Source organism: Pelodiscus sinensis, chromosome 32 (assembly GCF_052426305.1).
Source record: "Pelodiscus sinensis isolate ZL-2025 chromosome 32, ASM5242630v1, whole genome shotgun sequence".
Lineage (NCBI taxonomy): Eukaryota > Metazoa > Chordata > Testudines > Trionychidae > Pelodiscus > Pelodiscus sinensis.
In genome coordinates, this window is record NC_143083.1 from 4,032,348 (window position 1) to 4,059,669 (window position 27,322).

The 27,322-nt window shown below is 59.1% G+C and overlaps 2 protein-coding genes across 5 annotated transcripts in view; one reads left to right on the plus strand and one right to left on the minus strand.

Moving 5' to 3' along the window:
- Nucleotides 1–351: 351 nt before the first annotated feature.
- IZUMO4 (IZUMO family member 4) lies at nucleotides 352–15,801 on the plus strand. Of its 3 annotated transcripts, XM_089775023.1 has the most exons (11): nucleotides 352–611; nucleotides 5,103–5,183; nucleotides 7,506–7,577; nucleotides 10,356–10,382; nucleotides 10,704–10,779; nucleotides 11,067–11,114; nucleotides 12,160–12,174; nucleotides 12,848–12,895; nucleotides 13,588–13,605; nucleotides 14,303–14,325; nucleotides 15,266–15,801. In XM_089775023.1, exons 1-11 carry the CDS (start codon nucleotides 380–382, stop codon nucleotides 15,370–15,372), a joined length of 747 nt encoding a protein of 248 aa, XP_089631149.1. In that variant the 5' UTR covers nucleotides 352–379; the 3' UTR covers nucleotides 15,373–15,801. The 3 variants fall into 3 exon arrangements, with proteins under 3 accessions (XP_089631149.1, XP_089631150.1, XP_089631151.1); XM_089775024.1 differs by lacking the exon at nucleotides 12,848–12,895; XM_089775025.1 differs by lacking the exons at nucleotides 12,848–12,895; nucleotides 13,588–13,605.
- AP3D1 (adaptor related protein complex 3 subunit delta 1) overlaps nucleotides 15,684–27,322 on the minus strand; it is an 88,159-nt gene continuing 76,520 nt past the window's right edge. For both annotated transcript variants that reach the window (XM_075903208.2, XM_075903209.2), the window contains 10 exons: nucleotides 24,919–24,981; nucleotides 24,165–24,257; nucleotides 23,643–23,783; nucleotides 22,959–23,006; nucleotides 22,428–22,617; nucleotides 20,302–20,390; nucleotides 19,182–19,267; nucleotides 18,659–18,780; nucleotides 17,904–17,983; nucleotides 15,684–17,609 (listed from right to left, as the gene is read on the minus strand). In XM_075903208.2, the coding sequence (XP_075759323.1) occupies nucleotides 17,514–17,609; nucleotides 17,904–17,983; nucleotides 18,659–18,780; nucleotides 19,182–19,267; nucleotides 20,302–20,390; nucleotides 22,428–22,617; nucleotides 22,959–23,006; nucleotides 23,643–23,783; nucleotides 24,165–24,257; nucleotides 24,919–24,981 (1,008 nt within the window). In that variant the 3' untranslated portion in view covers nucleotides 15,684–17,513. The remainder of the gene's footprint in view (nucleotides 17,610–17,903; nucleotides 17,984–18,658; nucleotides 18,781–19,181; nucleotides 19,268–20,301; nucleotides 20,391–22,427; nucleotides 22,618–22,958; nucleotides 23,007–23,642; nucleotides 23,784–24,164; nucleotides 24,258–24,918; nucleotides 24,982–27,322) is intronic.

A 27,322-nucleotide genomic window follows, 5' to 3' on the forward strand; every position in this document is an offset into this window, starting at 1 on the left:
GGGAAAGCCTCCCCCCCATCCCCCAGGTAATCCCTCCCCCCTGACCCCCCCCCCCCTGGCCCCCCACCCCTCCCCCCACCCCCCAGGGAACCCCCCCCCCCCCCCCAGTTACCCCTCCCCCCATCTCCCCCCACCCCCCGGGGCCCCCCAACCCCTCCCCCCCATCCCCCAGGTAATCCCTCCCCCCTGACCCCTCCCCCCACCCCCCCCCGGTAACCCCCCCCCGGCCCCCCAGTTACCCCTCCCCCCATCTCCCCAGGGAACCCCTCCCCCCCATCCCCCAGGTAATCCCTCCCCCTGACCCCCACTGACCCCTCCCCCCACCCCCCCGGCCCCCCCAGTTACCCCGCCCCCCGCTCTGTGACGCGCCGGGCGCTCGATGGGGGCGCGGCGGCTGCTCGGCCTGTGTCTGGGGGCGGCGCTGGCGCTGGGCGCGGCCCGGGGCTGCCTCCACTGCGACCCCCCCTTCGCCGCGCGCTTCGCCGCCTACCGGCCCCGCCTCAGCCGCAAGTCCTGGGCCCCGGGCGAGGTCCCGGCCGCGGGCCGCCTGCTGCGGGGCTGGGCCCTGGGCACCGTGCGGGGGCTGCGCCTCGGCATCCCCGCGCAGATCCGTGAGTGCCCCCCCGGGACCCCCCGCCCCCCCCGGACCCCCCCCGGGACCCCCCCGCCCCCCCGGGACCCCCCGCCCCCCCCGGGGCCCCCCGCCCCCCCGGGACCCCCCCGCCCCCCCCGGGCCTCGGCATCCCCGCGCAGATCCGTGAGTGCCCCCCGGGACCCCCCGCCCCCCCCGGACCCCCCCGGGACCCCCCCGCCCCCCCGGGACCCCCCGAGACCCCCCGGGCCTCGGCATCCCCGCGCAGATCCGTGAGTGCCTCGGCCCCCCCGATCCGTGAGTGCCCCCCCGGGACCCCCCGCCCCCCCCGGCCCCCCCCGGGACCCCCCCGCCCCCCCGGGACCCCCCGAGACCCCCCCGGGCCTCGGCATCCCCGCGCAGATCCGTGAGTGCCCCCCCCCCCCCGCCCCCCCGGGCCTCGGCATCCCCGCGCAGATCCGTGAGTGCCCCCCCGGGACCCCCCGCCCCCCCCCGGGCCTCGGCATCCCCGCGCAGATCCGTGAGTGCCCCCCCGGGACCCCCCGCCCCCCCCGGACCCCCCCGGGACCCCCCGCCCCCCCCAGATACCCCCCGGGCCTCGGCATCCCCGCGCAGATCCGTGAGTGCCCCCCGCCCCCCCCAGGGACTCCCCCGACCCCCCCCAGGGATCCCCCGCCCCCACGGGACCCCCCGCCCCCCGGGACCCCCCCGACCACCCCCGGGCCTCGGCATCCCCGCGCAGATCCGTGAGTGCCCCCCGGGCCCCCAGGGACCCCCCCGGGACCCCCCGCCCCCCGGAACCCCCCAGGACCCCCCCGACCCCCCCCGGGCCTCGGCATCCCCGTGCAGATCCGTGAGTGCCCCCCGCCCCCCCCGGGACCCCCCCGGGACCCCCCGCCCCCCCCGGAACCCCCCCCGAGCCTCGGCATCCCCGTGCAGATCCGTGAGTGCCCCCCGCCCCCCCCGGGACCCCCCCGAGCCTCGGCATCCCCGTGCAGATCCGTGAGTGCCCCCCGCCCCCCCCAGGGACCCCCCCGGGACCCCCCGCCCCCCTGGACCCCCCCAGAACCCCCCCGACCCCCCCCGGGCCTCGGCATCCCCGTGCAGATCCGTGAGTGCCCCCCGCCCCCCCCAGGGACCCCCCCGGGACCCCCCGCCCCCCCGGAACCCCCAAGAACCCCCCCGACCCCCCCCCCCGGGCCTCGGCATCCCCGTGCAGATCCGTGAGTGCCCCCCGCCCCCCCGGGACCCCCCCAGGACCCCCCCGACCCCCCCGGGCCTCGGCATCCCCGTGCAGATCCGTGAGTGCCCCCCGCCCCCCCCAGGGACCCCCCCGGGACCCCCCCAGGACCCCCCCAACCCCCCCCGGGCCTCGGCATCCCCGCGCAGATCCGTGAGTGCCCCCCGCCCCCCCCAGGGACCCCCCCGGGACCCCCCGCCCCCCGGGACCCCCCAGGGACCCCCAGACCCTCCCCGGGCCTCGGCATCCCCGCGCAGATCCGTGAGTGCCCCCCGCCCCCCCGGGACCCCCCCGACCCCCCCCCGGGCCTCGGCATCCCCGTGCAGATCCGTGAGTGCCCCCGCCCCCCCAGGGACCCCCCCGGGACCCCCGCCCCCCCGGGACCCCCCCAGAACCCCCCAACCCCCCCCCCCGGGCCTCGGCATCCCCGCGCAGATCCGTGAGTGCCCCCCGCCCCCCCGGGACCCCCCCGGGACCCCCCCAGGACCCCCCCAACCCCCCGGGACCCCCCGCCCCCCCCCGGGCCTCGGCATCCCCGCGCAGATCCGTGAGTGCCCCCCGCCCCCCCCAGGGACCCCCCCGGGACCCCCCCCCCCCCCCGGGCCTCGGCATCCCCGCGCAGATCCGTGAGTGCCCCCACCCCCCCGGGACCCCCCGCCCCCCCCGGGCCTCGGCATCCCCGCGCAGATCCGTGAGTGCCCCCCGCCCCCCCCGGGACCCCCCCCGGGACCCCCCCCGGGCCTCGGCATCCCCGCGCAGATCCGTGAGTGCCCCCCGCCCCCCCGGGACCCCCCGCCCCCCCCGGGCCTCGGCATCCCCGCGCAGATCCGTGAGTGCCCCCCGCCCCCCCCAGGGACCCCCCCGGGACCCCCCCGACCACCCCCGGGCCTCGGCATCCCCGCGCAGATCCGTGAGTGCCCCCCGCCCCCCCGGGACCCCCCGACCCCCCCCCCCGGGCCTCGGCATCCCCGCGCAGATCCGTGAGTGCCCCCCGCCCCCCCCGGGACCCCCCCCGGGCCCCCCCCGGGCCTCGGCATCCCCGCGCAGATCCGTGAGTGCCCCCCGCCCCCCCCAGGGACCCCCCCGGGACCCCCCGCCCCCCCCGGGCCTCGGCATCCCCGCGCAGATCCGTGAGTGCCCCCCGCCCCCCCGGGACCCCCCCGACCACCCCCGGGCCTCGGCATCCCCGCGCAGATCCGTGAGTGCCCCCCGCCCCCCGCCCCCCGGGCCTCGGCATCCCCGCGCAGATCCGTGAGTGCCCCCCGCCCCCCCGGGACCCCCCCGGACCCCCTGCCCCCCCGGGACCCCCCCGGGCCTCAGCATCCCTGCACAGATCCGTGAGTGCACCCCGGTACCCCCGCCCCCCCAGACATCCCCCAGGCCTCGGCATCCCCGCGAGCATCCGTGAGTTCCCCCCGATACCACCCCGGCATCCCCGTGCTTATCCGTGAGTGCCCCCCGCCCCCCCCAGGGACCCCCCCGGGACCCCCCCGGGCCTCGGCATCCCCACGCAGATCCGTGAGTGCCCCCCGCCCCCCCCGGGACCCCCCCAGGACCCCCCCGACCCCCCCCGGGCCTCGGCATCCCCGCGCAGATCCGTGAGTGCCCCCCGCCCCCCCGGGACCCCCCAGGGACCCCCCCGACCCCCCCAGGGACCCCCCAGGCCTCGGCATCCCCGCGCCCCCCCCCGGGACCCCCCGCCCCCCGGGACCTCCCCGGGCCTCGGCATCCCCGCGCAGATCCGTGAGTGCCCCCCGCCCCCCCGGGCCTCGGCATCCCCGCGCAGATCCCCCCCCGCCCCCCCCCCCCGGCCTCGGCATCCCCGCGCAGATCCGTGAGTGCCCCCCCGCCCCCCCGGACCCCCCCCAGGGATCTGCCCCCCCCCCCCCTCCCCGGGCCCCCCCCGCGCAGGGACGCCCCCCCCCCCCTCCCCCGCCCCCCAGGGACCCCCCCGCCCCCCCGGCCCCCCCGGGCCTCGGCATCCCCGCGCAGATCCGTGAGTGCCCCCCCGGGACCCCCCTGGGCCTCGGCATCCCTGCACAGATCCGTGAGTGCCCCCCCCGCAGCCCTCCCAGATACCCCCCCCGGGCCTCAGCATCCCCACGCAGATCCGTGAGTGCCCCCCGGTACCCCCCGCCCCCCCAGACATCCCCCAGGCCTCGGCATCCCCGCGAGCATCCGTGAGTGCCCCCCGATGTGCCCCCCCCGATACCACCCCGGCATCCCCGTGCATATCCGTGAGTGCCCCCCCGGCCCGGCCCCCGACACTCCCCCCGGCCCCCCGGGACCCTCCGGCGCCCCCTCCAGACATCCCTCTGGCCTCGGCATCCCCGCACAGATCCATGAGGGCCCCCCCCGTGTCCTCCTGGGACCCTCCGCCCCGCCCCCCCAACATTCCCCTCCCCAGTCCTCAGCATTCCTGCACAGATCCGTGAGTGCGCGCCCCTCCCGGCCCCCCACCCCCTCCCCGGGACCTTCCCCCGCCCCGCCCCCCCCCCCGGACGCCCCCCGGCCTCGGCATCCCCGCGCAGATCCCCTCGGCCCGGGTCCCTGGGACACCCCCAGGCTCTGCATCTCCGCCTTTCCTCCCCACAAAGACACCTCCTACCTGGCCCCGCCCTGTTACACCCCCAGCCCTGTCTTGCCCTTCCCATGACCCAGGGACACTCTCCCCCCACCCTCCCCCTGATACCCCCTATTTCATTTAGCAAATGCCACATTCATAAAACAGTGTTATTAGCTCCCAGGGTATTTGGTGTTCTTGCTCACAGCCTCAGAGCCTGGAATTGTATGACCATGGGAGCATCTAGGCTCCCATTGAATTGTATGGGAGCACCCCATTACACTTTGGGGTGTTTTTAAAAAGCGTGCTCCTAGCCCTTGCACGTGTCCCAGATGTGCCTTAAATGCTTGAAAACAGAAGGTAAATGAAAAATAAACCCCAAATGTATAATTTAAAAAAATCACGATTTTGAGGTGCCTCACTCCAGATTTTTGAACACCTGGAATTGACAGTGCGGAAAAAGCGGAGGGTTGTTTTGAGCACTAAGTTGCTGTAGTTTTGAGGTGAAGTTTACTCCAGTACAGAGAAGTCACACAAGGCGGGGCACAGTACATAACCATGTTTAAGGGGGTTTCGGATGGAGAGCTTTTAACCGATGTTTCTAGATTCCGTAGCTCGTACTATGGTCACTGAACTGGGTGCTCACCACTTCTAGTGAGCTCGGGGACTCAAACTGGGATTTCCTCTTCTCTCTTCTACGTTCCCAGCTCCAGATAAGCTGCACGAAATTGCAGCCGCAGTGTACAAAAAGCTCGATGCGCTCTTGAGTAAGAAAACGTACCCACCTGGTAAGTTAGCAGACTTGCGAGAAGGGGCATGCGGAGTCCGGAAGGGTTGATGATCTGGAACGGCTGCTGGCCTCCTGAAGAAGAGGAATGGATCTGGATGGTGGGGCTTGATCTCGGAAGGTGTCACATACAAACCTCCCTCAGACCTCATGGGGCCAGGGCCATGTGACATGTAATTTCACTGGTGGTGTTTTGCTGACAAAATATAAGCATTAGTATTATACCTTGAATGGGGGTCATTTCCGTGTGATGCTTAAGTGGCGAACAAATGGCTTTCATCCCTTTTTTATGCATGATGTCCGAAGACAGCCAAACAGTGTTTTTCCAGAATGATTTGATTTTTTTCCCCTGGAAAGATCGGGAATTCCTCTGGCCTTCCTTGGCTTTGCTAGAAGACTGGGGGATATTGGTAATGCAAGGCAGGAGTTTCCAGGCACATTCCCCCCCGTTATTTCTCAAGAGATGCCAGGGTTATGTAGGTTTTAGCAACAACAAAATAAGAGTTTTAAGCCATCTGTATAAAAATCACTTCCCACCTCATCACGTTTCACGTCTGTATGATCGGATATCATAGCCCAGGCTCCGAGGCCCAGACATCTGTAGTGCATCTGGGCGACGGGAGGGATCGCTTGAGGGTTCCCTGTTCTGTTCATTTCCTCCGGGGCACCTGGTATTCTGGAAAAACACCACACAGTGGGCGAGATGGACCGTTGGTCTGACCCAGCCTGGCTGCTCTTAGGTCTTCTAGGACAGTGTTTCTCAAACAGCCAGGGGCTCCGTGGGGTTGACAAACTGGAAAGCCTTCAAAAGCATAATTGAGAATTGCCTTGAATTGACGCAATTAACACACACCGCTGGGGCTCTGCATACATTTTTACTCATGTAAGGGCTTCAGAGCCCAAAAAGTTTGAGAACCGCTGGTCTAGGAAAACAAGATGACAAAACTTTCATTTTCCGTGTTAAACGGGAGCAGGAATTTCCCCCTTTTTAAAACGTTCAAGCTGCTCATCTTCATCATAAAGAGTCACAAGCCAGAAGAGAATCCCAGCAGAGTCTTAGGGATGTGAATGGTTAACCGGGGAATCGGTACGCGTCTCCCTTGCTTGCTGATTATGGTTTAACTGGCTGGGGCTGGAGCAGGCCTTTGCCTGAGGCAGACAGGGGGCTGCTCCAGCTGAGACCGGTGTGCCATGGCCAAGGGCACTCCAGCCCGGCCTGGCGCACCACACACAGGGGACCTCCAGTTCTCCTGGAGCAGTCCCTGACTGCAGCGGACCCGGCCTGGACAGAGCCGTCTCAGGCCGCGAGCGAACCAACCCAGCCGGAGCAACCCTTGGATGAGTCAACAGGGGGCCCTTGTAGCCAAGAGGGCGAATGGAATATTAGGCTGCATTAGGAGTGTTGCCAGCAGATCCAGAGAAGTGATTATTCCCCTTTATTCCCCTCTGGGGAGGCCGCATCTGGAGTCTTGCGTCCAATTCTGGGCCCCCCACTACAGGAAGGATGTGGACACATTCGAGAGGGTCCAGCGGAGGGCGACCAAAATGATGAGGGGGCTGGAGCACATGACCTACGAGGAGAGACTGAGGGATTTGGGCTTGTTTAGTCTGCAGAAGAGAAGAGGGAGGGGGGATTTAGTAGCCTTCAACTTCCTGAGGGGGGTTCCGAAGAGGCTGGAGAGAGGCTGGTCTCAGTGGGGGCAGGTGGCAGAACAAGGAGCAATGGGCTCCAGTTACACTGGGGGAGGTCTAGGTTGGATCTTAGGAAAAACGATTTCCCTAGGAGGGTGGGGAAGCCCTGGGATGCGTTACCTAGGGAGATGGTGGAATCTCCATTTCTAGAGGTTTTTAAGTCTCAGTCCTGGCTGGGATGAGTGAGTTGGGGTTGGTCCTGCTTTGGGCAGGGGGCTGGACTCGATGATCGACTGATGGATTTCGGGGGCACGACCAGTTGAACGTGAGGGGTTCCCCGCTCCCCTCGTTCTCCCCCATCCCCAAGATGGCACCCGTGCTGGCACTACAACCTCCTGCGAAAATGGAGGTAGCGCCGGCTTCCTGCGGCGGGTGGGGACATCCCACAGCTGTGCACCAGATCCGGCGTCTCAGGAAGCACGCGCACTGCTCCTCTCCTCGGGCAACTGGTGGTGGCTCTTACGCCGCTCCCAGGGTGGGCGGAGGTGGAGCAGGACTCAAGCCCACCATCCTGCGCTCCGCCGGCGAGTGCCCTACCCCCTAAGCCACTCCAGAACCCACGCCCTAAGCGGCTCGGAGTCCGTGAGTGGCTCTGCCCGGGAAGAACTGACGTGTCATTCTCTTTTTGAAGGGGTTCTCCCTCAGACCCTGGAGGCCATTTTTCAGAGCCAGATCCAGATGCTGCAGGGAGCGATCATTGAAAGTGAGTCATTTCCTGGTGCTCTCCGCACGCCATGCACTCTGCTGTGGCGCCGGGCCGTGGCAGAGAGCGCAGAAGGCAAGGCGGGATGCGGGGCACTGGTGGGGCTCACTGGCATTGTGAGGGGAGGGGGTGCGGGGCAAAGGGCTGCCAGTCTTGGCAGGAGGCTCTCAGGGAAGGGCGCAGGGGGCGTTACCAGACAGGCAGCGATCCCGCAGCACGGTGGGAAAGGGGCCAGTATCTGTGAGTCAGGAGCGGGCTGGGGGCCGGGAGATGTCTGGGCAGGACGACTCTGCAAGGCCATGGAAGATCATGGGGCCTAGCAGGGAGATCTCATCCTGGAACGTAGAGGGAAGATTGCTGAGCGGGTCGGGGGTGTTCTCCAGCTTCCCCCTAGTGCAGTGTTTCCCAACCAGGGTTCCGCAGACAATTGTCAGGGGTTCTGCGAGAAACTGTGGAATAAATAAATAAAAATGTTAAATAGCGCAAACAATTCCAAATATCACTCGAAATATCACGGGAATTTTTGTCCGGCAATTGGCAATACTGGAGTAATCTTCATACCTACCAACTGCCTCTTTGTTTTGTTTTGGTCAGTTCATCTCTAAGGTTATATTTAGTTGTATTGTGCCTGCCCTTCTGCTTCCCAGAATTCTCTGTGTTTCTAGTCTTTTCTAGTGCACGTTACGGTTGTTCGCTATTTTGTAGATTTGTAGTCTTTGCGCAGTTTTGTAATTAACATTTTTACCGAAACTGTGGTTGTTTTCGTGTATCTAAAATCTCACCTACGTAACAGTATTTTCATACGGCCGTCGAAAATAAAAGAAATGTGGAAGTGTATGAAAAGAAGGCATGTCAGTGAAGGAGAGGACAGTGAAAATGAATCAAAATGATCAGAGCCAAGTACAAATGAAACAGGAAGAGAAGTGACCGATATTAAAAAAAATTCACCTTTACAATGACAGTTACTTGGCTATGGGTTTTACATGGACTGGAGATGAAAATTGCCCCGTTCCATTGTGCATTGTTTGCGGGGAAAAAACTAACACACACAGCTATGGCCCTGGCCAAGTTAAATCGACACTTCACTACTAATCACGGCCACTTGTCAAATAAAACGGTTGATTACTCTCAACGACTTTTGGATTCACAAGGAAAACAACGTAAAGTTTTTGAGACGAAGGTAACAATCAGTGAAAAGGCTCAAGAAGCAAGCTATTTTGTAGCTGAGCTAGTTGCACAAAAAATGAAAAGTCACATTATTGCTGAAAGCCTAATAATGCCTGCTTGTAAAATAATAGTGAGTACAATGATAGGCAAAGAGGCTGAAAGTGAAATTGACAAAGTTCCTGTTTCTAATAATACTATTAGTAGGCGTGTGGATGACATGTTGAAGATGTCTTGTCTGAAATACTAAAAAATACTAACTTTGCTCTCCAAGTCGACGAGTAATGGCTACGTCTAGACTGGCATGATTTTCCGCAAATGCTTTTAACAGAAAAGTTTTTCCGTTAAAAGCATTTGCGGAAAAGAGCGTCTTGATTGGCACGGATGCTTTTCCGCAAAAGCACTTTTTGCGGAAAAGCGTCCGTGCCAATCTAGATGCGGTTTTGCGCAAGAAAGCCCCGATCACCATTTTCGCCATCGGGGCTTTTTTGCGCAAAACAGTTTTTAGCTGTCTACGCTGGCCCTCTTGCGCAAAAACATTTCTGGAAAAGGGCTTTTGCCCGAATGGGAACGTCCAAGCATTTGTGCAAGAAGCGCTGATTTCGGACAGTAGAACGTCAGTGCTTTTGCACAAAATCAAGTGGCCAGTGTAGACAGCTGGTAAGTTTTTGCGCAAAAGCGGAAAACTTGCGAGTCTAGATGCAGCCAACAAGTAAAGCTCAGCTGTTGACATTTGTACAATTTGAAAACGAAGGTGAAATAATGGAAAATTTTTGTTGTTGTAAAGAGCTGCTGGAAACGACCAAAGGTCAAGACATTTTCAACATCTTGTCTTATTTGGAATCCTGTGGTTTGTCATGGAGCCAGAGTATTGGAATTTGCACTGACGATGCCCCCTCAATTATCGGCTCAATAAAAGGCTTTGTTACACTCGTCAAAGAAAAAAGCCCTGATGTTGTAACGACCCACTGCTTCCTCCATTGGGACGTTCTTATTTCAAAACTATTGGGGAGGATTTAAAACAAGCCCTTGATGTAGCTGTGAACATGGTCAATTTTATAAAGCAAGCGCCCTCTTCAGTCACACATGTTTGCAAAGCCGTGTGAAAATATGCAGAAAGACCATGTGACTGACTCTCCTTCTACACACCGATGTTAGATGGCTTTCAAGAGGGAACGTTTTAACAAGGGTATTTGAGCTGCGAGAGGAACTTCTGCTTTTCTTCAAAGATAATAAAGCCAGTTTTTCTGATGTTCTTGGAGATACAAAATGGCTGCTGAAACTAGCCTACTTAGCAGATATTTATCAGCCCTTAAACACCTTGAACACCACCATGCAGGCCCAAAAGAAAACATTCTAAGTTCCACAGACAAACTTCTTGCATTCAAGAATAAACTCAAGGTTTGGAAAAGACACCTTTCAAGTGGAGATATTGAAATGTTTCCGCTCCTTCTTCAGTTTCAGAGTCAGACAGATTAGAAAGAAGTCATCCCATTAATTACCAGTCACTTGGAATCACTGCCAGAAAAGCTTGACCGATACTTTCCTTGTCATCAGAAACAGGGCTAGGAACCCTTTTGTTGAGTTCTCACAAATGCTCTCTGCTCTCCCTAGGCAGACTGGAGTGTGAGCGGCACTGTGGTGAGTCAGCGTGATTTGCGGGGCTCCTCGTGAATGATTTCGATCTGCGGTTCTCAGGTCCTCCCACCCTGCCACCCCCCATTCCGGGTAGCCCTGTGGGGAGAGCAAGGTGGGCCCTGCTCTAAGACCCGTGGTCTAGACACGTCAGCGTCAGCCAAGGGGTGTCCTGGTCCATTAAAGTTCATGGAAAACTCCGATGGTCTTCAGAGGGGTTGGGATTTCACCTCCTAAACTCCACTGCTCCAGCAGCAAACAAAAGTTACTGCAGAGCAAATAATGGGCAGGTCCCACCTCGGTCAGTTTCGCTCTTGTGTGTTACAGGAATCTTTAGGTACGACGCCATCTCCTGCATGAATTGTAACTTCTCCAGACCAGCCTGCTTTGGATATAACTGCGAGTAGGGAGCACGTCTTTATATGGAGAGAGTGTGTGTGTGAGAGAGAGAACTGGGTGTCAGCAAACCCTGCCGTTTCATTAAGTCCAGGAACAGTGGTAGCTGCCCGAGAGAGGGTGGAGGAAATAGATGTATCATATAAAGAGAAGAGATTAGCAATTGGCTGTTGATTAGCCAGGTGGCTCCTTTTCCCTCCATTAAAAGAGAAACACCTAAAAAAAGTTCTTACCCCTCCTGCCTACGCAGCTACCTCTCCCCAGATGGGTTCAGCCCTGCCCTTTCTTCAACAGGTCATCAGAAGAGTGGGAAGCAGCCTTGAAAGGCCTTTTTGATTACATGTAAGTGTCAGCTCCGTGCTGGGTTTCCCAGGAGAAAACGCGTCTTCCTAGTGAGGACATGGCCCAGTGGAGACCTTGGTTTCGGTTACCCGGGTTTTAAATCAGCTTTCCAAATGCAGCATGCGGCTCTGACCCTGCAGCCCAAACTCACCCCAGTACCCCCGTGAACCTGGCTGGGACCAGGCCTGCTAATTCAGATTCTGAGGCCAGACGGGTTACTGAGCTGTGAGCGCCAGGCCGAAGGGCTTCCCCAGCAGAATTCCTGTCTGACTCATGTGGACAAACACCCTCCCTCCCCCGCTTGAACAATTCCCAGGGACGGAGACCGTAAACCCGAACCCGCAGGGCTCCGCTGGTTGGTGGAAATGCAGCCAGGGATGTCACAGGTGGGGGAGGGGTTTAAGAACTACTTCGACCCCGTTGGTCCCTCATCCACCAAGTGGGCCTAGCAGGGGTGGGGACGTGGCTTTGGTTCTTGCTCCCACCATCTGCAGCGATGGAGCTTTGGCCGCTCGCCTGCCCTCTGGCCAGGGAAGCCCACGGGCTGAAGAGGGTGGTCCCCGAAAACGCCGTGGGGCTGCGATTTGGGCAGGGAGACAGCAGTCCTGGTCCATACTCCTGCAGAGGAGTAAAGAGGCCTCTAGGCTGCAGCGCATGCTGGGCTGGTGTCTTCTGTCCCTTAGCAAGAGCTGCCGGCAGCGCTGGAGGGGTGGGCTCTGGGTTTCCTCTTCTCTGGCCCGGCCGTAGCGGAGGGCGGCTACGGTAGCTTAACATTTGCTCCTGGAGGCCCGTGCCCGGGTTGAGGGCTGCTCCACAGTAGTTAATTCCAGTGGGTTTATTTATTCCGCTGGCCGCCAGCCGTGCAGTAAGGGGTTGTCCCTGTACCACGTCCTGCCCACCCCTTGCACATGCGCTGAGCCAAGCACCCCAGCCTAGTAAGACCCCCTCCCTCTGCGCCCTGGGACGGCCAACCCTAGGAGGTGAGACGCCGCCTTCAGCAGCTGGGACAACCCCTGACGCTCACTGTCTCTTTCTTCTTTTTCAGAAACAAGCTGTACCAGTAAGTGGGGCGTTTTCCCTTCCTGGGTAGAGGGCTCCCGGGGAGTCAGGACCAGCAGCAGATGTTCTCTCTCTGCCTCTAGTATTTGCCACTCCAGTGACGCCCTGGAGGGAAGCAGGGAGCAGAAATGGTGGAGCCCTCTCTGAGGCCCGGGTGGACGGTGTGCGGCGGGAAAGGGGACCCTTGGCTGCTATGGGCTCAGATTCTCCTTTCACCCAGCTGGGGTGGGGGTGGGGGTTCCCTGGACGGGAGGCAGGTGAGAGCCGCATTGGGCCGAGTCGGGCAGTCAGGGAACGAGCCCAGGACCCCCGAGATGGGCTCTGGGGAAATCGCTTCTCTGGCTCAGAAACCAGCAGGAGGCGAAGGCCCAGGGGAGGGCTCTGCCTTCACTGGTGAATCCCAGCAGGTGGGACAGGAGGCCACTCGGGCAGGGCTGCCAGCACCAAGGCCACCCCTCGAGTGCAGCACTGTGGGCAGGCCAGGGACAAACTTCCTGGGGGGACCCACCCCTCCGAGCAGCTGTGCCCCCTCGCCCAGCAGCACAGGGTGGGGGAGGAGCTGAGCTGGAGTTTACCAGGGACAGGGATGGGGTCGTGCTCTCACGGCCTGGCTCGGTGGCAGCCTGCACGCTCCTCTGCCCTGAAGGGCCGCTAAGCTCCCGGTTTCTCCTCAGGCAATCAGCGAGGTGGATAGTTGCCCTGAGACGGATCCCAGGCTTCCAGTGAGTGGCTGTTCGGCTTCTGCTCCTTAAATGGCCTCTCCGAAGGCGAGGTTCCTGGCACAGCCGACGGTCTGGCGGCCCGGGAATCCCAGCCCGTGGTGCCCTCACGGCTGAACTCTGCCAGCTCAGCGCTAGGCCCGGGTCCTTCAAAGGGCTGGACTGACACCAGGCTGCCAAGTGCTTTTCCCTGGCTTGGCCCTCTACACCCAGGGCTGAGAGAGGCGCTGCTCCTGCCCGTAGCAGGCATTGCAGGGCTAGACTCCCCAGGCGCTGCTTTGAAAAGTCCCCCCAGCCCCTATTGCTTGGGGAAAGCGAGGGTCACTCGGCTGCTCAGTCCTGCAGCGATTGGTCCCGTTAATTCATATCGAGTCTGCGCAGTATGTGGCTGGGCAGTGGCGAAACAGCAGGCCCCGGGCCAGGGTGCTTAGCTCTGCCCCGACCTGAGCCACTTGGGGCAAGTGACTTTGTGACTGGCCCCCCCTTGTCTCAGGCAGGGTGTCTTGCTGGGCTGCACAACAAGGTCCTGGCCTTGTGTGGGGCCTACCGGCTCTCCCATAACAACCTGTACTCCCCAGGGCACTAGCCTCCAGCCTGTTCTGGGCAGAGCAGAGCAGAGCAGGCTGCGGGGGGCGGGGCGGGGGTTTGAGCTACGCTCGGCTCCCACCCCACTCACAAGCATCTTTGTCTTTCAGCAACTGCACGTCCCGCAGGTGAGTGGGCAAGAAGGGGAGAGAGAATCTGAGCAGGGTCTGTAACCAGCCTCCCGCTCGGCCAGCAAAGGTGCCTCAGTGTGGAGGGGAACCCTTCCCGGGGCCGGGCTTTCCCTCACTACTTGTTTGTGCCCACAGAAGCACAAAGCGGTTCTGCTCGGAGAGGCCCAGGTCGCTTTTAGTAATGCAGGCCTGTTCTCTCATGAGCAGGAGGGGGCAGGATTCACCCAGAGAACTATCCCCCCCCCTTTATTTCACTGTCCTCCCTGCTCCCCCATGTCAGTCGATTCCCCAGGGGATCAGGCAAGCAGCACACGTCGGTAAATGCAGCTTCTGGCCACAAGGCAGCACTAGTGTACACGGCCTAGGAACTGGCTTTGCAGTCTCTGCAGTGCAAAGTCTTAGCCTGGAAGGACCCTCTAGAATTAATGATGGGTTCCCAAACCGGGGGGGGGAGGGGGGGGTGAAGAAATTATGGGGGGAAGCCCCCCCATCCCCTCCCAAGTTTTGCTATTTTTGTTTTTTGCTCAAGTTTTGCGGCTGTTGGTGGGGGGTGATGCCAAAAAGTTTGGGAACCAGAGCTCTAGGTTGGAGGCAGAAAAAAAATCATTTGTTGGCTGCTGCTTTTGACAGGGGCTGGGTTTGGTTTTTTTACTAGAAAACTATTAATCTCATGGTTTGATTTCCCTCCCTACAGCCCAGCAATGCTGAACTTCAGAAGTAAGTCTGCACACAGGACTCCGCATCGCTGGGGCTGGGGCTGGGGCTGGGGCTGCATTTGGCTAGTTCCGGGGTGGGTCTCCCTGGCCAGCAGCAGCACCGTGGCACACAGAATGCTGGCAGCCACCTAACCATGCTGGGCCCTGCTCACTGGAGATGGGGAGGGGGGCCCAGGCCCAGCTCTGTTGGGCCTGATGGGGGTGTCCTGTTGGGATAGGGTTAGTCAAATCCCTAGTGTAGACCCCCAGGAAGGGCTCCCCAGTGGGCAGTACTGCTGGGGTTTACTGGCCTGCACAGAGCCGTGGAAGAGGCAGCCTGTGGTCGATCTGCAGCCCAGGATGACGAGGGGTCTCTTGGGCAGCTTGTCTGACAATGGTTCTCACACTCACTAGAGTTTGCTTCAGGGTGCTGGTTCCATTTGTCTTCAATTCCAAATGCACAAGGGGGCATCAGTGCCCCTCTAACCACAGGACTGACACCAGGGCAGGCCCACTCCTTGCTCTTCTCCCCCCCCCAGCTCTGCCAAGCCACCTCACCTGTTAACCCTGGCGGTTTTATTACCCAGAAGCTTTTCTTCCCAGCTGAGATGAGGGCAAACTCTTCCCTGGGCCCGACAGCATATTTGAGCCCAGGTCTGGTTCTTTGCTTTGCCCTTGAAACCGAAGCCACAGGAGCGTGAGGCAGCCAGGCTGCTCTGTGCTCCAGCCATCTGGGTGCAGCTTTCCCTTGGGTCCTGTTCTGGCTGGCGCGCTAGCTGCACACAGCCGATTGCCTCACAAGGGTATTTCCTCAACCGGCCCCTCCTTCCCTGGGTATGCACAGAGATTACTGCACTAGCTCCATTCAGCGGACAGGCCCAGATCAGGAGCCCAGTGGCAGCTGTGCTTTTCAGGCCAGTACAAGTGCTACATGGATGTGTTTGGTGTCTTCTGCCCCTAAGGGATAAATGCCACCATGTCAGAGACTTGGCGCAAGGCACTTGCGAGCAGGAAGACAACTGGATGGCAGAAATACAGGAACCCCCCCACCGGAGTGATCGACTGCTAAGCTGCATTTTAGTAAAACGAGCCTCTCCTTGGAATGTATTAGGGGAATGGGAAATTAAAGCTTCGAATCACTCAGCAGGATGCTGTTACTCCTCTCAGACTGTTCAAAATGCAGCAAGCCACTGACAGCAGGAAACCACTTTCTACCCAAATGCCTACATGACATTTCCCTACCCTTCAGCTGCTGTATCCACCCCAGAGCTGGCTGCAATTGCAGTGACAGGGAAAAATCTCTTGAAAATGGTTTATAAAATCCTCATCGGCCACTCTGAAGAAAAGGCTGCAAGCAGAGAAAAAGTATAAAAATCAAAATTAACTTTTGTTTTGAAATTTTATTAGATCATCTTGACACAAAATTGTTACAGCAGCTTGTGGTCTGTCTTTGTAAGGGAATGTTGATAGCAAATAAATTCTTTAATATAACACATCATACAGTTTCAAAGGTCTAGAATCACTGCACAGGATTCCTGAAGAGACTCTACATGCTAAAGTGACAGTTTTCATCCATGAATTTTTAATTCCCCGCCCTCGCTGATTACGGAACATTCTCCTTTAAGACCATTTGAATATGTTCAGTTTCTAATACACTAACTGGCTAACCAAGGGAGGTGGATGGTCATTACCAAACACACTACGGCGCCAGCATTCAGTGCTGGGCCTCGCAATACGCCCCACTTGGGGGAGAGGGTAGAGGTGCAGCGTCTCTCTCCAAAGGTGAGATGAGGGTGAAGCGCTGACCTCACCTTTTGTCCCCAGGCTGCAGGGTATGTATCACACGTCTACTGTGCAATACTGACGGTTGTTGTGGGGGGAGAGGGGAGTCACCAAAAAATTAAGTGCAGACATTGTACACGTCTATCTACTCACAGGGGCCCCTCTGGAATAGCAAGTGGCAGTTCTTCACCCACATCTCAGTTAACTGCTTAGCACAGGCCAAGTCTGCTGGAAACAGAACAGCACACAGAATGTGAAAACGAGTGATCCTGGAAAGCGATGCCAGCCAGGCAATAGTCCAGGCCTTAGTTGTACTTCAGTGGCAGAAAACACCCTTTCCAGCCAATGATTCCAAGTGAATTCTCACCAACAGAGTCGTTTTGTCAGACCCTCCTTCGCAGCCTGGTAGTAACTCTATCGCAACCACAAATGTGTCGAGTTCTCCAGCCACTCCTGCCCTTCCCCTTATCTGTGCAGGTATGTCTGGGCTGGGCCAGCACACTTTTCCCAGTGCCAATTAAACACACTGTCACAGCGCAACACTGAGAACACGGAAACCGACAGTCTGGAGCAGGAGGTATTTTCAGTGGCTCTTTCTCCAACCTGCTACTGGTCACAACCTCATCTGCTGAGCCACAGTATAAAGAAATTAAAAAACAGGAACAAAAACCCTTTGGATTTCTCCTTTCTTTGCTACATTCTAACTTTTCAGGAATGTGAGGTCTCGGCTGTGCTTTGTGAAGTCCACTGAAATCACTGGCGGGGAGATGTTCAATAGGCCTTGTTTCGGGGTGAACAGGAGCAAAGGACTGAGGAATCCACCAACCCTTTTCAGCCCAGGTGGTAGCTGTCGTAATAGATAGGCGGGTCCGAGGCAGCTACCATCAGTAGAACCCCAGGAGGGTCCCCAACTCCTGCCAGGCGCATACAGATCCACTCTTAGGATATCAAGGGTGTTGATATTTGGGACCAAATGAACTTGGGGCAGAGAGGGTAGCTGCCTTCAGCGCCAAGGGCAGCTTTTGCTAAAATAACCCCTCCACTAAAGCAGACACATTCCACAGAGATGGGCCAAGACAGCCTCCTGTATTAACCAGGTTAACATGTGTAAGCCCCAGATGTTGCTCCCGCTAACCGTTCTGCTCCACCTGGGAGGCAGGCTGCACTGGATGGCTGGGAATGGCTGAATAAATAACCCCGAGGTCAGGCGCTCTGGGCTGGAAAGGGTTACACGCCCGCTGGTAAAAAGGTTCAAAATTAAACAGGGAACGTGCAGCCGTAAAATGTCTAAACTGCAAACGATAGTGGAGTTAACTGAAAAGCACGTGCCCCGAGATAGTACATGCGTACAAGGGAGACATGGAACACTTGGATCTGTCTTCACACCTTAAGTGCATCGCGTGTCGTTGCCACAGTTATAAAGAATATTCAGCACTTGGACAATGTCTCTTTCATCTCATCCAGCAAATTGCTCAGCAGGGTGGAATCGTTACATTTTCCGTCAACGGATACGGAATTCTCTCCCTTTAAAGAGAAGCGTTAGTCCGTTAGCCCCTCCGTCAGCAAGGCCAGGGGGTTCACTCCCGGTGGCGCCTGTGGCTCCCGCTCTGGTGCTCCCAGGATCTCCTCTGCCCCGCAGTACCGGACCCTGCTCAGTCAGGCACAGTGTCCACGTCAGCCCAGGCAGAGGCCTCTCCCAATGAAGCCACCCCGAATCCCAACTGGGAATGCGCACCCCTTGGCCTTAAGCAGCAAGACGGCCCCCCAGCCAGGCAGTTCCCCACCGGCTGCCACCACAGAGCGTTATGGAGCACTCACCTTTTTCACCAGCAGGCAGACGTGATGGCCCTGGATGGAACGACTGTACATTGATGCGCACGAGTCAACGCGCTCCACAACTGCAGAAGTAAGCATGCATTTTTATTGAACGGCCGTTCTGCCTTCTCCTAAGCATGGTTACAGCAGCTCTCTAGTTCTGCCGGCTCCTGCCCCCAGCCCAGGGGCAGAGTTAAGGTGGCTCGGATGCCTTAATCAGCAATTTGCTTGTTCAGATTTTGGGATTATTTTGGAATATTAAGATGAATGACGATGTGACGTCACAAAATCAACCCTCTTGCAGCAAAGGCGGTATTTAGCCATAAGCGGTTAGTTGATCCTAGCAATTAACACTGGCCTGCAAAGCCCAGCTGCTTTGGCCAGCAATTGTTCGACTTTTGTCATTAGGAATTTGAAGTTACCCCAAGATATGAAGCGAAATTCCTCCCATTCCAATTACACTTAGTGCTGGCCAAAGATCAGACTGACAGCCCTGGAGCCTGAAGTGGTCTCGCCCCAGCCCTGGCTCCCAGTGCACCTCACTGAACTGGACAAGCCATCTCTACGGTGCCAGAGGGGCGCACATTTTGAATGGCTCAGCCTTTAATTAGCACGTTCTGAGACAGGGACACCTGCCTACCAGAATGGGCCAAGATAGCTTCCTTGCTTCACCCGGCCTGCAAGATCAAGGCCAAGCCAACCCTAAATTAGCGATGAGAACACGACCCCTCGCAGCGGGTTCGGTGATAGGAACTCACCTGAAAAGTGATGATAAAAACAAATCTTTGCTAGTAGATGTTGGAAAGAAACGCTAATTCCATCTGCTTTTAGAGAGCTCATGTGCAGGTCCCCAGACTCCAGCAGCTTGGCAAAAGCATCACTGCAAAAACACAAAGGAGAGGTCATGGCACCAACCCGCCCCAGCTCTCCCTCACCGTGCCAGGCCTTCTCTGCAGTTAGAGCGCAGCAGTCGCGCGTTTACGACCTAGCGGGAGACTCGGGTTTGGAGTAGGCTGAGACGAAGTCTCGGGGATCCCTGTCATCTGACACGGAAGGAGACAAACACGCTGCTTGTTCAGCAACCTACTTCTGCAGGCCCCTAGCACATCCTGATGCATGCTGTGTCCCGTAGCGGGGGATGGGAGGAGACAGACAAACTGAATAGAAGCCACCACTGGCTGGGAAAGTCAGGGCTCCGCACCTGGCCCAGCCAAAGCTGCACGTGGATGGCAAAGCCAATGCTGCACGGTGCAGACGCTGGCGCCCTCGGCCGGCACTTACCTATAGCAGGGCGTTGTGATCAAATATGAAGCGCAACTGAAGTGCAATTTGAAATCTAGTTTTTCATGGGTTGAACCTTCATCATTCTGCAACAGGCCAAAGGAAAGGAGATGAAGGGAATCTGGGGGCAGAGAAACAGCACCTACCCCAACCCAGCATGCAGAGGCCTGGAGAGATTTCACCAACTGTCTCTGGCTGGGGAGTGAGCAGTGGCGTTACTGCCGGAATTAGGGGCTTGGATTTTGGGCCGCCCAGAGTATCGAGGCAGGAGTTTGGGGTTTTGTACGTACACCTACAGGAGTTAAAGGACAACAAGTACGTGAACCAGACGGATCTGGCCAACTTTTCAACTCCATGCCCTGCTCAAAACGACTGAACGGGCGGAATTTGGTCTATCGCACTGAGATCGAGTCTCAATTTGGGAAACAGCCTGAGAAGCAAACGAACGGCTCCTCTGTCCCCTTGGCCAGGCAGAGGGCGGATTTGCAAGAAAGCCGCATTAAAAAGGCAAACCCTGAGACAATGGTTGTCTTGGCCATCGACGGGTTATGTCGATACTGCACAGACAACGAGCAGCGTTTCTGGAAAGACCAGAGCTCGGTACTTCAGCCTCCTCAGCAGAGCTCTGCAAAGCTGCGGCTAGACGCTTCATACCCACGGGTATCCCCAGCCGCAGACCTGGGACTCATTCTCGTGGATACAACATTTTCTTTACTCTTCAGCCAGCTCCACTCTTGCCCTCTGCTTCCACCCCATTCCAGCCCGCGGAGCTTTGGGGCCAGTGGTCAGCGTGGAACTGACCCCCGAGGTGAAGGACAGAACAGTCCCTGGGCTGCATCACCAGCCGGCTGCCCGGCCAGCGACCTTGAGACCGAGCGGGCGGATGTGGCTGCAGCGAGCTGCCAGGTGACAAGCAGCAAAGCATCCGAACCAGGGTCCCACACCGCCAGGACTTGTTTTACGCTCAGGAGGCTTTTTGCATCTCATGGAGTCATGTGACACTTCTCAGGCTGTGCGGGGGCAGGGGGAGCAGAGGAGCCCCAAAGCAGCGAGTGCTCTCTCCAGGCCAGGCGCCCTGCCACGCCCCCCAAGGCAGGCAGGAGGGGGAAAGCAGACTCACTTTGACTATAAAGGACAGGGTTCCTTTTAGTTTCTGAGCCATCACGATGCTCTGCAGAGTAAACACGAACTGGGCTTCGTTAGAGATCCCTGGTGAGCGAGAGGAGAGGGAGGCGTGAGGACACGGCAAGCAACTCGCCTCCTTAGGCATCAGTCACAGAATCCCCAAACTGGCAGGGACCTCGGGAGGCATCGAGTCCAGCCCCTGCTCTCCCGGCAGGACGAAGCCCCGTCTAGATTGTCCCTGCCAGGCGTCTGTCCAGCCTGCTCTTCAGTATCTCCAGGGATGGAGATTCCACAATCTCCCCAGGCAATTCATTGCAGTGTTTAACCCCCGACAGGCAGGAAGCTTTTCCTAATGTCCAACCTAAACCCCCCTTGCTGCAATTTACGCCCATTGCTGCTGGTCCTGCTCTCAGAGGCTAAGGAGAATTTCTCTCTCTCCCTCCTTGTAACATCCCTTTAGACACTTGAAAACGAACAGCTAGGACGGTAATCGCTCCCAGCGCTGGACAGGGGCATGCGAGCCTGACCAATGCCTGGCTCTGGGCCCCAGGTAAGGGTGGGATGTTCAGAGGCACCTGAGGGGGATGCAGCCAACTCACAGAAAATCAATATGATTTGGGCACCTAACTTCCTTCCCCCTCGGCTGGAATCTGTCCCGGGTCTCCTGGCTGGATTTCTGGATGGCACAATGGAGCCAGCAGACGCCACTTAGCAGCATCCTGCTGCCTGTGTTAACGGGATTCAGTACAGGCAGTGGCAGGCTGGTGATTAGCACATCGGTGAGAAAGGTGTCACCGGTGGGCAGGTCTGCGCTGCTGCAGCCAGGGAGAGAAACGCTGGGATGGACCCTCCCTGCCTGCAGCTTGTTCTCCAGCAGCCCAGTCCCTGCACATAGGACCCACCTGGAAGGAGGCTGCAGGCTGGGGCAATGGCAGGGCTGCATCACAGGCACAGGAGGTGCATGGGCCCTCTCCAGGCTGTGTCTTGCCGGCAGACAGCGCACAGGGCAGGGAGAAACATGGTGCAGGCCCCACACTCCACCAGCCCTGCCCAGAGGCAGCTTTGCAGGGCTGCCCTCGGGGAAGGCTTGTCCCTGAACTGCAGCTTCCTTCCCTGACCGCGGCCTCGCCAGCCTGACTTCTGTCGAGTAGCAAGAGCCGGATAATGACCCAGGCGGGGTCCCGATGCAGAGCTGACGGGCTCCACAAGCCACACGCCTGCACAGTCGCCCACGCCCTGCCCCGCAGGGAGCGCGTCAAGCATTCGGTGTTAGATCAGAGCGGCCAGACGGGGTCCGACCAATGATCCGTCCAGGCCAGTCTCCTGTCTGCCCACCATGGCCAGTGCCTCAGAGGGAGGGAACACGACAGGGAATCATCCAATGATCCCTCCCCTGTTGTCCATTTCCAGACAGAGGCCAGGGACACCGTTCCTACCCAGCCTGGCTAACAGCCCTTGATGGAGCGAACCTCCACGAATCTATCTAGCCCTGCTGTGAGCCCCGTTTTAGTGCTGGCCTTCACCACATCCCCGGCGATGTTCCTGTTTCCCACACTCAGCTGTTAAGACGCAGGCGTTCAGCATGTACCAGCGTCACCCCTTGGAGAGCGCTTCCGACTCGCCCGTCTCAAAGCCCTGCAGGCTCTAAGCCTCAATACTCCTCTGAGGGAATTAACCCCCCCCCCCCAATTACCACGGGGGAAACTTGAAGCCCAATGCAGTTAAGTGTCAGAGCAGCCCACCCTGGGTTCTTACCACCTCTTGCAGTTGTTGGTGTAAGTTTAAGGCCTGGACTCAAGTGATTATCGGGGCTTTCAATAAGATTTCCCAACCTTCCTGGGTGCGAAGAACAGGACTGCAGTGCACCCAGCAAGCCAAGAGCTGCGCAGGTTAAGAAATCAATCAAGCCAATCGTGATCTGCGAATGCCTGGTGACGTCCAGGACACCGCAGTCTGTAGCACAGCCAGCCTTACCCCTAGTCCTACCTATTAGACCACGCTACCTAGTGGTTATGCCACTCGGAGGGTCTAACTAGCATCACCGGGGACAGGGTAAAGCCACTTTCTAAAAGTCACTTGGTTAGCCCTTCCCACAGGAGGGCAGCGTGGGACTGGCCATACCAGGGGGCAGCTGGAACGGCACAGGTATCCCATCGTGTACTGATGATCCTTCCGGCCGGAGCATTTTAGCGTTGAGAGAGTCCAGGACATTCAACTCCATGCTCTTCAGGAAGCTAGCACTCTTGTTTTCAAAGATCACCGAGACCGTGACTTGACTGTCATGCTGGAGGTTTCCTTGAATGTCGTATGTCTGTGAAGGAAGAAACCACAGGGAGGCTTCAGACGCTGGCTCACGTACACAGCAGTGGGCTGAAGAGAATCTAGCGCTCACACGCGTCGGTGTGGAGACTTCCTTTAACTGCACTGCCAGACTTTCAAGCAGTAGGGCTGGGCCAGACCTTTGTGCTGATAACCACAGAGCCAGGGAGGGATCCTGCCCCAGAAATCCACTCGGCCATGTCTAGCTGCTGTAACTGGGACGGTTCTCTAGTTAAACGCTGCAGCCGTCAGCCGTCCCAGGGCCATCTCCCGAAGGTGCTCAGGAAGTCCAAGCGGGAGGGACGTGAGAGACGCTCACACTGAGTTACTCACCATTTTAATGTACGAATTCTCAGCAAGAAGGCAGTAACTGGACATGGGCTGAAAAACCAAGTAGGAAGTTACACAACGAGCCACGTGTACGGATGAAAACTCGACTCTACAGAGCAAGCAATGTCCCCCCCTCGCTCCCCGCCAGGTCTGAATCGGGGGCATTTGCTGGCACCTCGGCCACAGCGCGAGAACATCGACAGCCGGGTGCAGGGCTCAAGTTGGGCCCACAGCAGCCAGTTCTGAGCAGCCCAGAGCCCTCTTCCGTGTAGGGGGCTCCCCGCTTCCCTCGCACATGGGAACACGCTTCCGCCCAAGCCTGGCCCTTGCAGAGCCAGCAGCAAAGGGCTCTGGGGGACGAGGCGGCTCCACCACCTGGTGACGTGCGTTCCCAAGCAGCCGAAGGGGACGGGTTGCTCAGCTGGACCCTCCAGCTGGGCGGAGGGAAAGGGTCTGTGGGGAGCTGGCTGGTCCGCAATGGCCCCTCCTCACTCTGCGGGAGAGCGAGCTCCACACACTAACCCCTCCCCCATTCGTTACTCCAGTGGCCATGAGGGGAGGGCTCAGGAGAGACACTCGGCTGGTGAAGTACGAGTGCAGCTCTGGTCTAATGTAGCAAACGCATCCCCCCCCCCCCCCCCCCCCCCCCCCCCCCCCAGGCCAGAGCCGAGCGGCACAGCCCCTCACCGGCAGCGGTTCATCGTCCAGCGTCCCGTTCTGCACCGACGCTGCCGGCTCCTCCTTGCTGCCGTGGTGCTTCTTGGATTTCTTCTTGTCCTTGGGCTTCTCCTCCTTCTTCTTGTGCTTCTTCCTATGCTTGGAGGCTTTCTGCCAGGCAGCGCAAACAGGCGTCAGCCGCGCGCTCAGCAAGCCTCCCCTCACTGCCTCTTGCCCGCGTCTCTCCAGCCCCAGGTTCCACTGCACACCCCCAACTAGCCCTCTGCCTAGGCTCGCGGGGCCCCTGCCGCCGCCTCCAGCCCCAGGCACGTGGCACGAGCAGAGTCTGGCTCTGGTGAGCCACGGCTGGAAACCCCGTGCGGAGCACGCTCAGCCACCTGCCAACGGCTCAGCAACCCCAGGGGCAGGCTAGTCTCTTGCACCTTCCCCTGAACAGTCGCCCTGGTCACTGCTGGTAGGACACTGGACCAGGTGGAGCAGTGGCTGGAGTCAGCCTGGCAGCACCATGGCATCAGTTCTTTAGCCCCTCACCTTTCCTTCGGCATCCTCCTCCTCTTGCTCGTTCCTCTGGGCCTCTTGCCGCTCCTCCGGCTCAGCTCCGGCAGCGCTCCCCTCGGGCTCGCTCTGCCAGGGAGCAACAAGAGGGGCTCTGACGCGAGCCAAGTGCAGGCGACGGGGCTGCCCTGGGGCTGTCCCAACGGCTGCGAAGAGGTTCGCTCCGTGGGTTTAGGGCTCGGCCAAGGGCTCATCCTAGACATAAGCCTGCTGGGGTCCCCACACCTCTCCCAGCTTAGAGGTCAATGGGAAGTGCAGCCGGAGGGGCCATTTTCAAACCTCGCCTCAGTCTGCAGCTGTTGGTCTTTGCTACTCGACTCCGCACGGCATCTCCCGCAGACCCCCCAGGCCAGGGCTGCTGAGCCCTGGCCCTGGTGTGTGTCTACTGACATGCCAGGAGCGCTGCAGACCGGGACGCGGGGAGGGAGGCAGACAGCCCCCCTTCAAAACCCAGGCTTCCTTGCTCTCCCTGGCCCCGGCTGGGAGGTGCCATTTGCTGACCCAGACACCCCTTCACTTCCCTGCCTGTACAGGGTCCTTTCAACCCCACTGATCCCCCTTCGCGCTTGGGCTCAAAGCCTCATCCCACAGAGCAGCTGGAAGGGACGAATTCCCATTGCCCGGAGCTCCCTCCCCCCCGCTCTGCAATAACGCCAAGCTTGCGCGCCAGGGCTCACAGACCCAAGGAAAAGTTTGTTGGGGGGGGAGGGGGAGCAATAGTCAGACCTACCTGTGCCTGTGCGGGGGCGGCAGGTGGTGGGGCAGTGGAGAGCCAGAAGTCCAAGTCTTCCCCCTGACACACACAAGAGCAATCAAGCCCGGACTGTGACATTAACGTGACTGTGCTGCTTTCGCACAAGCCACCCAGCGAGTTGTACGACATGGAAGCTGCTGCAATTGGCGCAGAAATGCAGGGAACAGATGGCTCGGGGGCCCGAAGGCGGGCTCCGTCCCAGCGGTCCCTCCTGTTTCCCACCCCAGAGTAGAACGAATGTTGCGTGCACCAACGTGGAGGGGACGTGCGACAGAGCAGACGTGCCAGACATCACCTTCATATTGGTGCACGTAAAATTCCGGGGGTGGGAGAAGGGGCTCAGGTGTGGGGCAGAGGGCTGGGGTGCAAGGCTGTGAGGGCTCCGGCTGAGGGCACAGGCCGGGGTGGGTGGGGATTGGGGTGAAGGGGGGCACTTGGCAGCTAGTGCAAGGAGAGAGGACCCCCCAGCTCTCTTCTCTCAGCAGCACCCGATGTGCAAGGGGACAGCAGGTCTCCCCACTGCAGGAGCTCCAGGCTGGGCTGCCTCGCAGCAGGATGGGAGCTAAGGCTGCCTAGGCTGGGGCCGCCCCAGCAGAGTCGGGGCCAAGGCCAAGCTGTGGCAGGATCAGGGCTGCAGCTCCTCCTGTCCCCGTCTCAGGTCACAGCCCCCTCCTGTATCCAGACTCCATCTGTGATGCGCCCTCCCCCCATGCCCTATGAGAACCGGCTTATGAATATGCAGAACTCAAAGATGCTTTATGCAGAACAGGTCACGTAACAGTCCACTTCCACCGTTAATCGCTGAATGCGTCGAGCCTACTTTTGTGCACGTGTCATTCTTGTATGTGAAGCTAGAAATCAGACGTTGGATCTGTGTGGAGTTCTAAGTGTGGGAGTGAGGCCAAGGCTGATGACAGGAACCCAGATGGCTGAGGGATCAAGCCAACCTCCTGTGAGCAGCCAGGTTTGTCCTGGGAGCCCAACCTGTGGTTGGTACTAGAAAGGCATGGGGCCAGGCCGCCCGATGCTGAAACCCATTTTGGATCTGGTACTTTTCCACTCCAGCGGAGACGTTTGAACTGAGCAGAAAGAATTCCTGCCTTGAGCAAAAGGGACGTAAGGGGGGGGGGGGGGGGGGGCAAAGAATAAGGAGAACTGCCAAACGCCAGGAGCAAGGTTCCCTCTAAAGTTTTCCATCCGTGTATGAAATACATTTTGTTGTGTGCACTGAGGCATGTAGAACACGCCCCACCAGTAGAAACAAGCTGCTGGCCGTGGGAGGCTGCCCAAGCACTTGCCTTACAGGGACCGCTGGTCAGGAGACCTCCCCCCCCCTTACCACCTACGAAGCCCGCTGCAAACATCTAAGACTGAATGGGGGAGGATCGGGCCCAAGCTAAGCGGATGCTTAAGTTATGAGAGAGGTTCAGAACAACCGTTTAGGGTAAACATTTGAGGGAGAAGTTTCGCATGGACTAGAGCTGGCGGAGCGTTGTTTATTGATATTAATTTAGTGACTGACTTGGATCTGACTTTTCCACTTGCAACCACTTAGACCCAACTTCTTAGACTTACAAAGCCATGTCTGCCCCTTATCGAGCCCAGTGTAAGTAACCGTTACGGGGGGGAGGGGGGAACCCCCCTTTGCATCGCTCTGTCAACGCCAGAGGGGACTGACCATATGAGCTTTCTCTGTGTAAAACTTTTACCCAGATTAACAGGGATTTACTTGGGGTTTGGGTCCCTTTTGGGAGTCGGTTTCCTGGGGGCTGAGCCCTTAGAGCCGAGCTGGTTCAGTGTCCGTGTTGCTCTGCAGGGGGCGGTAAACCCAGTTCTGTGCCTGGTCTGGGAGAGGGCAGAGGATCAGGCCCAGCAGGACGGGATGGCAGGGAGCCCCAGAGAGCAGGAAGGTGGGCATCAGTGGCATGATCAGCCCACCGGGGGACAAACCTAAGGGGACTTCTGCCATTTCACACCCTCACACTCTCCCAGAACCCCCCCCCACTCGACCCTTCCTCTACCTACTGCTCCCAGACCTTGCACCCCTCCCTTCACTAAGACCACAGAAAAGGGCAGCCCCTGACCACTTACTAAATTATTGGCGTGGCCCCCCATGGAAAAGCACCGCCCATTAGCCAGCCTGCAGGCTGAGGCACCCTCATCCCCTCAGGTGGACACCGGCTGCAGTGCCTGGGGAAGCTTCGACCCCAACTGATCAGTCAACTGGTCTGCGCAGGGAACTTTGGACTTTTCAACTTTTGCCCACAGGAAATCCACTGAACGTTGTAAATTAAGTGGGTTCAAGTGGCGATTCCCTGCTAATGCCGCTCACTGAACTGACATTTCCCCCACGAGCTCCGTGTCGGGGAGCAGCGCAGCG